This window comes from Lethenteron reissneri, chromosome 43 (assembly GCF_015708825.2).
Source record: "Lethenteron reissneri isolate LAM-NWPU_2019-01 chromosome 43, ASM1570882v1, whole genome shotgun sequence".
In the NCBI taxonomy this organism is placed as follows: domain Eukaryota; kingdom Metazoa; phylum Chordata; class Hyperoartia; order Petromyzontiformes; family Petromyzontidae; genus Lethenteron; species Lethenteron reissneri.
The window spans coordinates 8,354,025-8,366,621 of NC_083821.1; the positions used below are offsets into that span (position 1 = coordinate 8,354,025).

Sequence of the window (12,597 nt, forward strand, 5' to 3'; positions counted from 1 at the left end):
ACATGTGTCAAAATTAAGAGCCACCATTTTTCGAGCCCGTGCTTAAAATATTCAGTACAAATCTTTCCCATTGCACGTGTTCGTGCTTTCTGGTGGCTTCTGGTGGCACTCACAACATACATGTATCAATTTATAACCAGTGTTCACCTGGTTGTAAATTGTTAACATATATCCAACCACTTGCACTGATACTCGAAGTCATATTAGGAGAGACAGAACTGGAAGCATTTGTCAAAAAACCCGTGGCCTTAAAAAACTAAATATATAATAGGTGAGGTGTCGGGCAATGACCTATCATCACCAGAGATAGAGGCTGGAAAAGGTAGGGATCAAAGTTGATCATCAGTATTTGTGCTCCAGCTATTTAAATAAAGGGAAATGCCTTATTGATATGACTTACAGAGTCAAACGTTTGGATTTTGGCTTAATTCATTTTACGGTGAAAATCCATCATTATCTTGCTTACTTAAGATCAACCATGTGTCAGGTTAACCCCATGCACAATAAAGCACCACATTAGAGGAATTTGTTAGGTTAGGGTTAAAATATACTCCCAGAAGACTAGTCAACTGATAATCCTATTTCATCACCTTATTTCGAACGCATTTGTATATTTGGCCCTTATGGGTTAGTTGAATAAAAAAAAAAGCTAACTTTCAATCTCTCCCTAATCTTGCCCTCTTTTTTCTTTGTGCCTAAGATCACGGCTAAGGCCTCCCGTTGTTACGCGCAGTTCCAGACACCGCCGTGTGCCCAGGTCCATTGCTCGTCTTCGTTGTTGAAAATATAAATGGATCGACGAACAGAAGAACCACTGCTGTTAATGTGTTGGCATGAATGCACGTTGCTCGATCTCTCATGTGCACCAAGGTTGTCGGTGGGAAGATGTCGGAATCGGGCCGGCTCTGTGCGTACATCACCAAAGTGAAGAAGGGAAGTTTGGCAGATATTGTAGGTCACTTGCGGGCAGGTGAGTCCCACTCCTGTGGCCTCTTGCCAACACAGTGCCCTTATCGTTCATGTATATCTATTATTATTTATCATTACGCTTGCTTACCCAGAAAATCCCTACCGAGTTTCAAGACTTGTTTTCGGCAGCATCCTGCCAAGCTTTCACAGTAATGGTGCGATGCTGTTGCTGAGTTTAATCCAAATTGAGTAATTTACAGGTAATTTTGTTTGCATGGGGATGTTTTAGGCAATGGCAGTTACATTATTTGTCTGTTTAACTATGGGAGGAAACCAATGGGTCACTGATACTGAAATAGGTCGCTGATCCTGAAACATACGTTGTAAAACATGTATTAGCATTATGTATACATCCAAATGTAGTTATTCAGCATAAATATATATTAACATTGCTAATATGCAATATCAATATATTTTTTAAGTCAGAGTCGAAACCACACGACTTAAAATACATAGCACAAACTATTGCTTGACTCAGGACAATTACATATTTAGGCAAGAATGGACGATTCTCAATTAAACGTCCTCATCTTCTTGGTTCTTTCGGTAAAGAAATAATAAAGTAATACAAATAAAACATAATTTTTTATTATGTTTTATTTTTATTATTTGATTATTTCCCTTCTACGTGACTTTACCGAAAGAACCAAGAAGATGAATTCCTGCAATCACAAAAGCTTTAAATCGAAATTTAAACGTTCTCACTCATGTATCATAGCCAACTTGAATGTATAGCAAACCTATAGATAAACTTCACGACCCACATAGTGCAACTGAGGTGCTGTCTATAGTCCACAGGCCAGGCTGTAGCTCATTAGGTGCAAAACCCGGGCTCCTGGTCTTAAATTATGTTTCCTCTGATCGTAAGAAAAAACAACTTACGAGTCAAAATAATGGCCAGGTTCGATCACGAATCACTGACTCTCGGTACAAACGTCACTATTTGCCCCCCCCCCGCCACATCCCCCAACCCCATGCTTGCTGTTCTTGGTGCAGGTGATGAGGTCCTGGAGTGGAACAGGAAAGTTCTGCAAGGGGCTTCTTTTCAAGACGTCTACAACATCATCTTGGAGTCAAAGCCAGAGCTGCAGGTGGAGCTGATCGTGTCGAGGCCTATTGGGTGAGCCAACGTCCGGCCCCCAGATTAATGACACGTGGAGCATCTTTCACAGGTTCACGCTTCGCTCGCGTAAAATCATCGAGGGATCGATGCTCTGCTTTTGTCGCAAATACGATGCCGCCACAGTGGTGTGATGGTTAGCCGTGTTTGCGAAATGTTAACATCCTCGCCTGGTATGCGGGAGGTCGAGGGGTACGATCCCGACCATGACGCCTGTATATTTGGAGTTTGCATGTTTTCCCTGTGGTCACGTGGATTTTTTTCCGGGTCCTCCGGTTTTTCCCTCCACATTTAGAATCGACATGCATTGAGAGTATTTGGCTGCTTACATTTCTACATGATAAGCCACTTAGTTGAGCTATCATTTGTGGCCAGGTCGCTTCTGAAAAATACCTATATATCTTCTTGGTTCTTTCGGTAAAGTCACGTAGAAGGGAAGTAATAAAATAATAAAAATAAAACATAATAAAACAATTCTCACGACGTTTCGGCCACAACGCAAGCAGCCGTCCTCAGGCTTTACTTCCCTTCTACGTGACTTTACCGAAAGAACCAAGAAGATGAATCCCTGCAGTCACGAAATACCTATATAGTTCAGTGGGCCTTACCTGTAAAAAATAAAAGCTTAGTATAGCACACTGGACATACAATCCAGAGGTTGAAAGTTCAGTGCAGTCTCCAGCTGGCAAGGCAGTTGAAACAATGGGACCAGTTTCTTAAATTTAAACCAGCAGTATAAACAGACGCGTTTCTTCTAATTGTATTTGCTTCAGCAGGAAGGGCCCAATAACCTATGGGGCTTCATATTACAGGCGTCCTGCAACAGTACAGACCACAGTTAGTCGATCGCCAAGTCGCATGTGGTGGGGTAAAGTGTGGGTATTCCCACTTCTTCCAAGACCAGCATAGAGAGCCCCTCTGGAGGGTATTTTGTCTACTCATTAGAGCTCCCTCTACGCGGAGGCTCTTCTGTCAGTAGTGGCGTGAGTGACCAATTTCAGGGCTGCACCTTTAACTTTTCGCGTCACTATCCTGAGCCACCGCTGATCTTTCTTTTGCAGGGACATTCCACGGATACCAGACGGATCTCAAGCACAGCAAATTGAATCGAGTGAGTTTGTAGGATTACTGATACTTGATTGTGCCCGTGTTGGTAGTTATAACGATCGTGTCCTGGAGGTCACTGAGTGGCTTTGGGGACTAATTTCTCCACGAGGGCGCGTTCACGCTCACGCTCAAGGGGCTGCGGCGTGTGCGTCCGGGCTCACAGCAAGACGGCTGCGCGCGTGTGTGCACATTTTTTAGGCTCCAGCTCCTTCGAGTCCCAGAAGATGGATCGGCCATCCATCTCTGTCACGTCGCCCACCAGTCCCAGCCTCCGCGACGTGCCGCAAATTCTCCCCGGCAGACTCTCGGTCAGTCCCCCTTTAACGCACCACCGGTTAGCTTGGTTGGCTACGTATGGTGTGAAATAAGTGACACATACATTCATACACCCAACTACACCGAAAGCCACTTTCCCCCTTGGTGTGGCTCTTAATTGACGCTTGTCCCTTACAGCTCTGCCTGTGTTTAGTTTTAAAGTCTATAGGTCCATGTTGCACACTCAAAATAAAGGACGTGGGCAGGTGCTCCAAATCGAGGGCAAGCACATTTATTTATTGTAGTTAATATTAATCTTGTGAACAACCGCACCGTCACTCTGTAAAATGCAACAACGCGCGTTACACGCAGCAATCCTTCCGAGACGCCATTAACCATGTGGCTGGTTTACACGTGCGGTTATTCATTAACCCTTTCTCTTAAACCCAATTCTACTACTTATAAACCATCCTTGTCTTTGACAATCACATTTGCACATCACCATTCGACTATTACTTTAATCCTAAGCTGTATTTCTATCTATACCATCCACTTATATCGGTATATTACACCCATTATATGTACTGTATGTGTACAGTATACGTACTGTATCTCACCATTGTACAGCTTACTACTTTACATGTGTTCTATTCTCAATAGCATTGCAAGTAGTCATACTCTGGGTACATGGGCATGGTTATAGACTAAACAGTATTAGAGTTAGAGCATTAGAATGACAGTAAATAATGACAGTGCATCATCCCTTTACAATGCACAGTGCTAAAACGCCTCTAATTGCATATATCACAAACGAGCAATTCAAAGCCAAGCTTAAAGTCTAGAACAAGTCTAGAACAAGTCTAGAACATTTATATAACGATCAAAAACAACCTTTGGGTCCTTTACCTGTAAAATGCAACAGCACGTGTGTTACACGCAGCATTTCTTCCGAGTCGCCATTAACCATGTGGCTGGTTTATACGTGCGGTTATTCATTAACCCTGCCAGCCACCTACAGGCCCAACTCAGTCATCACATGCTGCTGTACACACTTGCATTGATGCACTGCACAGCACATCAGGACCTTCACAGAACCACACTTTACTCCCTTGCTGCACAAGGATACACTTAAAAGAGTGATCCATTCCTAATGTGCCACATCCAGCTCCTAAGTACACATGTGTATGTGTATGTCTGTGTTCATGTATAAACTAAACTCTTTAGTATTTGATCAGGAAAGGCCCGCTGAGCTATATAGCTATTTTTCAAAAGTAACCTGGCCACAATTAATAGCTCAACGAAGTGGCTCATCACGTGGACATTTGTAGCAGCCAAATGCTCTAAATGCATGTTTCTAAATTGTGGAGGGGATAACTGGAGGACCCGGAAAAAAATCCACGCAACCACGAGGAGAACACGCAAACTCCAAATATATAGGAGTTACGATTGAGTGCGAACCCACGACTTCCTGTATACCAGGCGAGGAAGTTAAAACCTCGCCACTGTGAGGAAGTAAACTTCCCTAATAAGTCGGTTGCAAACATATACTTACGCATATGCTTATTACAAAGTGATTGTGTGTTACTAGTGTGTATTGTGTTTATTTATTTAGTTTTATTTAAAAACGTGTTTAATTAGCTTGGCTTGCTTTGTTTACAGAGATTGTGCAGTACATTTTTGAAGTAAAATGTAGTACACTGTCTTATTTGTATGGGTCTCACTTCTTAATATCCTTTAAAGGCCAAGGTGGTAATTGAACAGTATAGACAATGGAGGTCCCATGATGAAGTATATGAAGCGCTTATATTGAAGCACTCTTATTAAATGAACATTTAACTTGTGTGAAAGAGTTCACAATAAAAAGCTGTAACCCGTTCCGCGAAGTGTATTGATATCAAAGGCTCTCTGTACAATATATTATTTCATTTAATCTTAACAATTGCAGCATTTGCATCATGGTTATTACAGGAGTGCTTTGATCATCAAGTGCTCTTTTCTGTGAGTGGGAAAAAACGCTGATGGATTAATGTGCCAAAAATAAAAAGCTTTGTTCAAGTAATGCATATTAGCTCACTTAACATTTTCGTTAGAGACCTATCAGAATCAATCACTGGCAAGGGTATATTGTCCTAAATATTTTTGTCTTGTGAAACATTAATCAAAGTTTCAGGGTAGATACTGCCTTCATCAAGGCAGCAGATCTTCGGCTTTTTTTTAAAGAATAAAATAAAGTTTTGCCACGCAATGCACAGCCACTGTAAGTGTTTAGCGTATTTGGCTGCTGCTATAAATTTCGTTGAGTTATAATTTGTGGCAAAGTCGCTTCTGAGAAAGAGCTCTATAGCTCAGTGGGCCTTACCTGGTTCTCTCGGTAAAGTCACGTAGAATATAATAAGTATAACCCGTAAAAACAAAGTTTTTCACTATAAATCCTTTATATGCGTGGCGGCTAGAGTCCTCTCGTCCTCTGGCTTGAGATGGCTGCCACCTATGGGTCAGATGATTGCCTGCCACCATTAAGCAATTGGTAATTAAATATTTAATTTGTTTTCCCTAAACAGTGTAAAATTTTGGACATTATTTTTCACCAACATTAATTGTCACGCACAACGAGTCTGTGTGCAAAATGTCAGCTCGATTGGATCACGGGAAGTGGGTTAAAAAACGACTGAAAGGTTTGCACGGTCGTAAGCAAGCAAGCGAACTTAATATAAGTATAACCTGTAAAAACAAAGTTTTTCACTATAAATCCTTTATATGCGTGGCAGCGAACTTAATATAAAGGATTAAAAAATATATTCGCCTGTGGAGGACGCGGGGATCGATCCCGCGACCTTTGGCATGGGAAGCGAGGGCGCTACCAACTGCGCTACTCCGCCACTGCCTGTGGAGGGGTTACGCTCTGGGCTCTTACACTCTGACGTTCAGCCAAAGCCATGAATTAGTTCTATTTGAATATATGTAAAATAATTTTTTTTTGCCTAAAAAGTGTAAAATTTTTGGAATTTTTTTTCACGAACAATAATTGTCTGGCACAACGAGTCTGTGTGGAAAATGTCAGCTCGATTGGATCACGGGAAGTGGGTTAAAAAACGACCGAAAGATTTGCACGGTCCTAAGCAAGAAAGCAAGCACGCGAACTTAATATAAAGGATTTAAAAATAGTTAATAGTTTAGTGTAAGTGGCCTCCTGCTCCTCCTCCTCCTCCACCTCATCAAGCCCCCCGGGTCTCTGCAACCAGAAGAGGCGAGCGTCGCTTCTCTGTCTCAGCTCCGGTCACCTGGAATTCACTCCCTCTGGTTACCTGGAATTCACTCCCTCTGGTTACCTGGAATTCACTCCCTCTGGTTACCTGGAATTCACTTCCTCTGGTTACCTGGAATTCACTCCCTCTGGTTACCTGGAATTCACTCCCTCTGGTTACCTGGAATTCACTTCCTCCAGTTACCTGGAATTCACTCCCTCTGGTTACCTGGAATTCACTCCCTCTGGTTACCTGGAATTCACTCCCTCTGGTTACCTGGAATTCACTTCCTCTGGTTACCTGGAATTCACTCCCTCTGGTTACCTGGAATTCACTCCCTCTGGTTACCTGGAATTCACTCCCTCTGGTTACCTGGAATTCACTCCCTCTGGTTACCTGGAATTCACTCCCTCTTCCTCCTCTGTCTTTCACTGCGCATCACCATCAGCACCACTCTTCATTCGGAATCTGGAGACTTTTCGACTTTTCTCTTCCTTTAATTGATTATTGTGCCACCCCCTGAATGTCCTCTTTGAGTTCAAGTTAAATTTGTGCACGTTACAAATTCTCTACGAGATGAACGGACGAATGAATATCCAAGCACCTGTGGTTACAATACGTTTTGAAACAAATCTTTCGTGCTCGACCAAAATTACACACTGCCCCACGGTGTTTTTCACTACTTTAAACTTCCTTTGTAAATGCTCAAACTTGCAGCCTTTGACCTAGGTTAAAAAATAAAATCTTAACCAAGCAATTTTACTATGCTAATCTTCTCGTGGAAATAGTGTTGTAAAATGAATACACACCTGGGTTGCATGCACGATGCAGCAACATTTTTGGTAGAGTTCTTCAACTATCAACTTTCACAGGCATTGTCTAGTCCATTGTGAATGTATTTCCCTGCAGGTGGGCAAGCGTGAAGCCACGGATCCAAATCTGGAATGCATACCAAGTTTTCACCCACATTTGTGTTCTCTGCGGAATGTCTTGTGCAGATCAAGCTGTGGTATGACAAGGTGGGGTACCAGCTCATAGTCACTGTGCTCAGCGCCACCGACCTTCCACCCCGCGAGGACGGCCGACTAAGGAACCCCTACGTCAAGATCTATTTCCTGCCCGACCGGAGGTATTCTATATCAGCCAAGGTCCCCCATTGTACACCTGGTGCACGTGTAGCCTCTCCGATGTTTTCATGTGTAGCCTCTGCGATTTGTTCATGTGTCGCCTCTCCGATGTGTCCATCTGTAGCCTCTCCGATGTGTTCATGTGTCGCCTCTCTGATGTGTTCATGTGTAGCCTCTCTGATGTGTCCATGTGTAGCCTCTCCGATGTGTTCATTTGTAACCTCTCTGATGTGTTCATATGTCGCCTCACCGATGTGTCCATGTGTATCCTCTCTGATGTGTTCATGTGTCGCCTCTCTGATGTGTTCATGTGTCGCCTCTCCGATGTGTTCATGTGTAGCCTCTTCGATGTGTCCATGTGTAGCCTCTTCGATGTGTCCATGTGTAGCCTCTCTGATGTGTTCATGTGTAGCCTCTCTGATGTGTTCATGTGTCGCCTCTCTGATGTGTCCATGTGTAGCCTCTCTGATGTGTCCATGTGTCACCTCTCCGATGTGTCCATGTGTCACCTTTCCGATGTGTTCATGTGTAGCCTCTCTGATGTGTCCATGTGTCACCTCTCCGATGTGTCCATGTGTCACCTTTCCGATGTGTTCATGTGTAGCCTCTCTGATGTGTCCATGTGTCACCTCTCCGATGTGTCCATGTGTCACCTTTCCGATGTGTTCATGTGTAGCCTCTCTGATGTGTTCATGTGTAGCCTCTCTGATGTGTCCATGTGTCACCTTTCCGATGTGTTCATGTGTAGCCTCTCTGATGTGTCCATGTGTCACCTCTCCGATGTGTCCATGTGTCACCTTTCCGATGTGTTCATGTGTAGCCTCTCTGATGTGTCCATGTGTCGCCTCTCCGATGTGTCCATCTGTAGCCTCTCTGATGTGTTCATGTGTAGCAGCTCTGACGTGTTTACGGGCCGTACCACGTGTTTTGTTTGACACAATGCCTGTTGTTTTGCATCATTGTGCCGGGAGCTTCTTCATCAACCGAATCGGTGTTCACATATCCAGTTCCTGAAGAATGCTCCCAGCACCTGCAGCTGTATTGCGTGAAAGAAAGACAACACCCCCCAAAAACACCAAACTACACGTTCGTTTTTAGATGCATTCCTGGCATGCATCTCTCAAGCTGTCAGACGCCGGTGTGAAGCTTCCTTATGAGGAAAGCAATTCGGTTCATGAGAGTGCAACTTTGAGTTACACTGCCATGTCTAGTGACATCACTGCCCCCTTGTGACATCACTGAAGTCTGATGACCCCACCTGTATTTCATGACTGCAGCATTACGCGCAAACGAGTGCGCATCTGATTGGACATTGCTTTGATATGAAAGCATTATAGTATGCAATACATCTTCAGATTGTATTCTCCTTTTCGTAGCAGAGTAAAATCATCAATGCATGAGTGGATTCAGGAGCAAGGCAGCATGCTGGTGGTTCGTGCCTCATTTGTACTGTAGAATGCACAGTTTGTATTTGAAACAAGCTCACGGATCAAGTCAGTGGCAACTGTCATGTCGATCCATTCTGGGCCTTTCCTTAGGTTTACACAGCCTCAGCCACAGCGTGTAAACATCAGCCGTGGTGAAATCAAAGAATATAGGTGCGCTGGAAATGCCACACCCTCATGTGCCATGGACGGCTTTTCTAAAGCTGCTTTTTATATTCTTTCCCCAATGTTATTCCGATTATGCTCTCGGCATCAAGTCCATGAGACATGCGACAAAGTATTAATTTCGATCTCTCTCAGTGTAACCCTTCGTTTTAGAGCAGCAGTTCCCAACCTTTTCGAGTTGTGAGGACCCCTTTTCAACCTCCAAACATTTTATGGACCACCACGTGCTACTAGCATGTGATGATGTTTTTATTCTTCTTTTCCGCGGACTCCCTGTAGTAGCCTCGCAGACCACCAGGTGTCCACGGACCACAGGCTGGGAACCGCTGTCTCAGAGAATGGACTCCAGAAGTGGATGTCACAGAGCTGCTTCTGAGATCCCTTCCCAGCAGAGGGCAGCACTTTCCCGTGACCACTTTGAGAACCCAGTTTAATGATCACAGATGGCCACCTGAGTTCTCGGGCGGTAAGAGCTCAGCACTCTGACCTCTGACCTCAGCGCTCTGACCCACCTGGCCATTCAAGCCCTCAATAAGTGCTGGCTTATTGATGGCTCTTTTCCACAGACTCGTTACAGATATACATTTTTACTTATGACCAGGTAAGGCTAACTGAGCTAGATAGCTTTTTTGCAGAAGCGACCTGGCTACAGATGATCGCTCAACGAAATAGCTTATCACGTGGAAATGTATAGCGGCCAAATACTCTAAACACGGTGTTGATTCTAAATGTGGAGGGGAAAAACCGGAGGACCCATGGGGAGAGAAACATGCAAACTCCAAAAATACAGATGGCAGTGTCAGAATTGAACCCACGACCTCCTGTATACCAGGTGAGGCAGTTAACATCTCGCCACAGTGGCGCCTATATACATCCGGGGGGTGGGCGATCGTCGCTGTTTAACGTTGTCGACTCTGCTACCCCCCCCCCCAACCCCCTCCCCGGGCAGGAGTAAGCGGCGCACCAAGACGGCACGCAAGACCCTGGAGCCCAAGTGGAGCCAGACGTTCGTCTACTGCCCCGTGCATCGGCGCGAGTTTCGCGAGCGAATGCTGGAGCTCACGCTGTGGGACCAGCCGCGCGTGCTGGAGGAGGAGAGCGAGTTTCTGGGCGAGGTGCGACCGCCGCGCTCCCAGCGGATGTCCGGCGGATTGCAGCGGAGCGAGTAACCGCTTCCGCTAGGCCCGGTGGCAGTTGCACTCGCAGAGCCCTTTTTAAATCCTTTATATTAAGTTCGCTTGCTTGCTTGCTTGCGTGCTTGCGTGCTTGCTTGCTTGCTTACGACCGTGCAAATCTTTCGGTCGTTTTTTTAACCCACTTCCCGTGTTCCAATCGAGCTGACATTTTGCACACAGACTCGTTGTGCGAGACAATTAATGTTCGTGAAATTTTTTTTCCAAAATTTTACACTGTTTAGGGAAAACAAATTAAATATTTAATTACCAATTGCTTAATACTGGCAGACAATCATCTGACCCATAGGTGGCAGCCATCTCAAGCCAGAGGACGAAAGGACTCTAGCCGCCACGCATATAAAGGATTTATAGTGAAAAACTTTGTTTTTACGGGTTATACTTATTCTCACTCGAGTGGTGGAATTCAAATCCACTGATGGCTTTCTGGCAGCTAGGATGGGTTTCACCCAACCTCTTCATCTGGGCAGTCTGGCTCGCGTTAGGAAAGCAGGCCAAATACCCCGTAGAAGGGCTGTCTTGAGGCGCCTTCTGCCAGCAGTGGCATAAGCAATACGTGGCAGGGCTGCACTTCTATCATTCTGGGAGTTAACCGGTTGTTCTATGGATATACTCGCCCCAATAATGATAATATGGGCTTAACACAATTGTCTCAGGACCACCAAGAAACTTTACAATCACTGCTTTTCACCAATTTGAGCATGAAAACAATGTAGCATTAACATGTAAATGTATATTTACTCGAGCAAGAAAGCCCCGCAGTGTCCCAATCCTCAATTTCCCATATATCCCACTTGGCATTTTTGGCGTGTCCTCCAGAGTACGTGGGAAGAAACCAGATGGCCTGGATAAAACCCACACACACACGCACATACAGCGGGGACAATGCTCAAACTTTATACGGGGCAGTCACGCGGTTCTTTTTAAGCATAATTTGCTGTGCCGCACCTCAGTCTCGTGTCATTGATCTCAGTATATATATGAAAAAGGATTTTACTGCTCAAACGAGCGGTAGAACGGTATTGCATGTATGTTGTGCTCTTTCGCACCAGTACGTAACCAACCGTGCTATCGTAGGTGTGGGGGAAGGACAACAAACTTAACACAAAAAACAGTTCTCAAGAAATGGCAGCTCTGAGCCAGTCGTGAAAATTCAGCAATCCTATGACAAAAAACGAATCATTCCATAAATGACGTCACGCACCTGGGGGGGGGGGGGTCAAACATTTGTGACGATGTGTGACGAGGGGGGGCGGGGGATTGAGAAATGTGACGTCACATCAAAATGTGGAACTTTTAATAAATATAGACAACACGTTCTACTGAATTAAATAGACTTTTAAATACATGTTTTCTCCTACAACATCAGAGTGCAGCGCCACATTAAATACGCACTACAATGACAATAGTTTAAAGCGATTTGAAGCATGTTTTTTTTGGGGGGTCAGAGCTTTGTGACGTCATATTTGAGGGGGATTCTGACTTTTTGTAACGCCGTGTGACGATGGGGTGGGGGGGGGTCAAAATCGTCCAAAATCGCGTGACGTCATTTATGGACGACCCCTAGGTATATATAACTTAGCATAAAGCAATACTTATTTTTGATAATGAGAGGCTGAGTCAACCCCAAATGGGATTTTATCTTGCACCCTTGACACAAGTTGGTTTTTTGCCAGTGCTCTACCCCCAGCATTAACTGGCCGGGTGATTTTGGTACAAAGGTGGCTGTTACATCAAATGGATACCTTGATTGTTTGGTTACAAACACATGGATTGTGTGTCTGTGTATGTTCGATAGCCCATGTGTCTTCATTTGAAATTGCGTCTTGTGTATTTCTCTGTGTGCGTGTCCACTTTAGGCACTTAACACTGCATAGATTCGTCGAGCAAAATTGATTCGTACACCCGCGACATGTCCATTGAATTTACGCATTCAAGCCATGTACTATTTAGACGTATGCTAACTGTATG

General features: G+C 44.4%; 1 protein-coding gene across 1 annotated transcript in view; it reads left to right on the plus strand.

The window, feature by feature from the left end:
• The window catches only part of LOC133353343 (regulating synaptic membrane exocytosis protein 2-like), a 271,939-nt gene that overhangs the window by 171,411 nt on the left and 87,931 nt on the right, over positions 1 to 12,597 (plus strand). Inside the window, 6 exon segments of the mRNA XM_061569499.1 lie at positions 871 to 970; positions 1,966 to 2,089; positions 3,151 to 3,200; positions 3,395 to 3,504; positions 7,695 to 7,825; positions 10,383 to 10,548. Coding sequence (XP_061425483.1) covers positions 871 to 970; positions 1,966 to 2,089; positions 3,151 to 3,200; positions 3,395 to 3,504; positions 7,695 to 7,825; positions 10,383 to 10,548 — 681 coding nt within the window.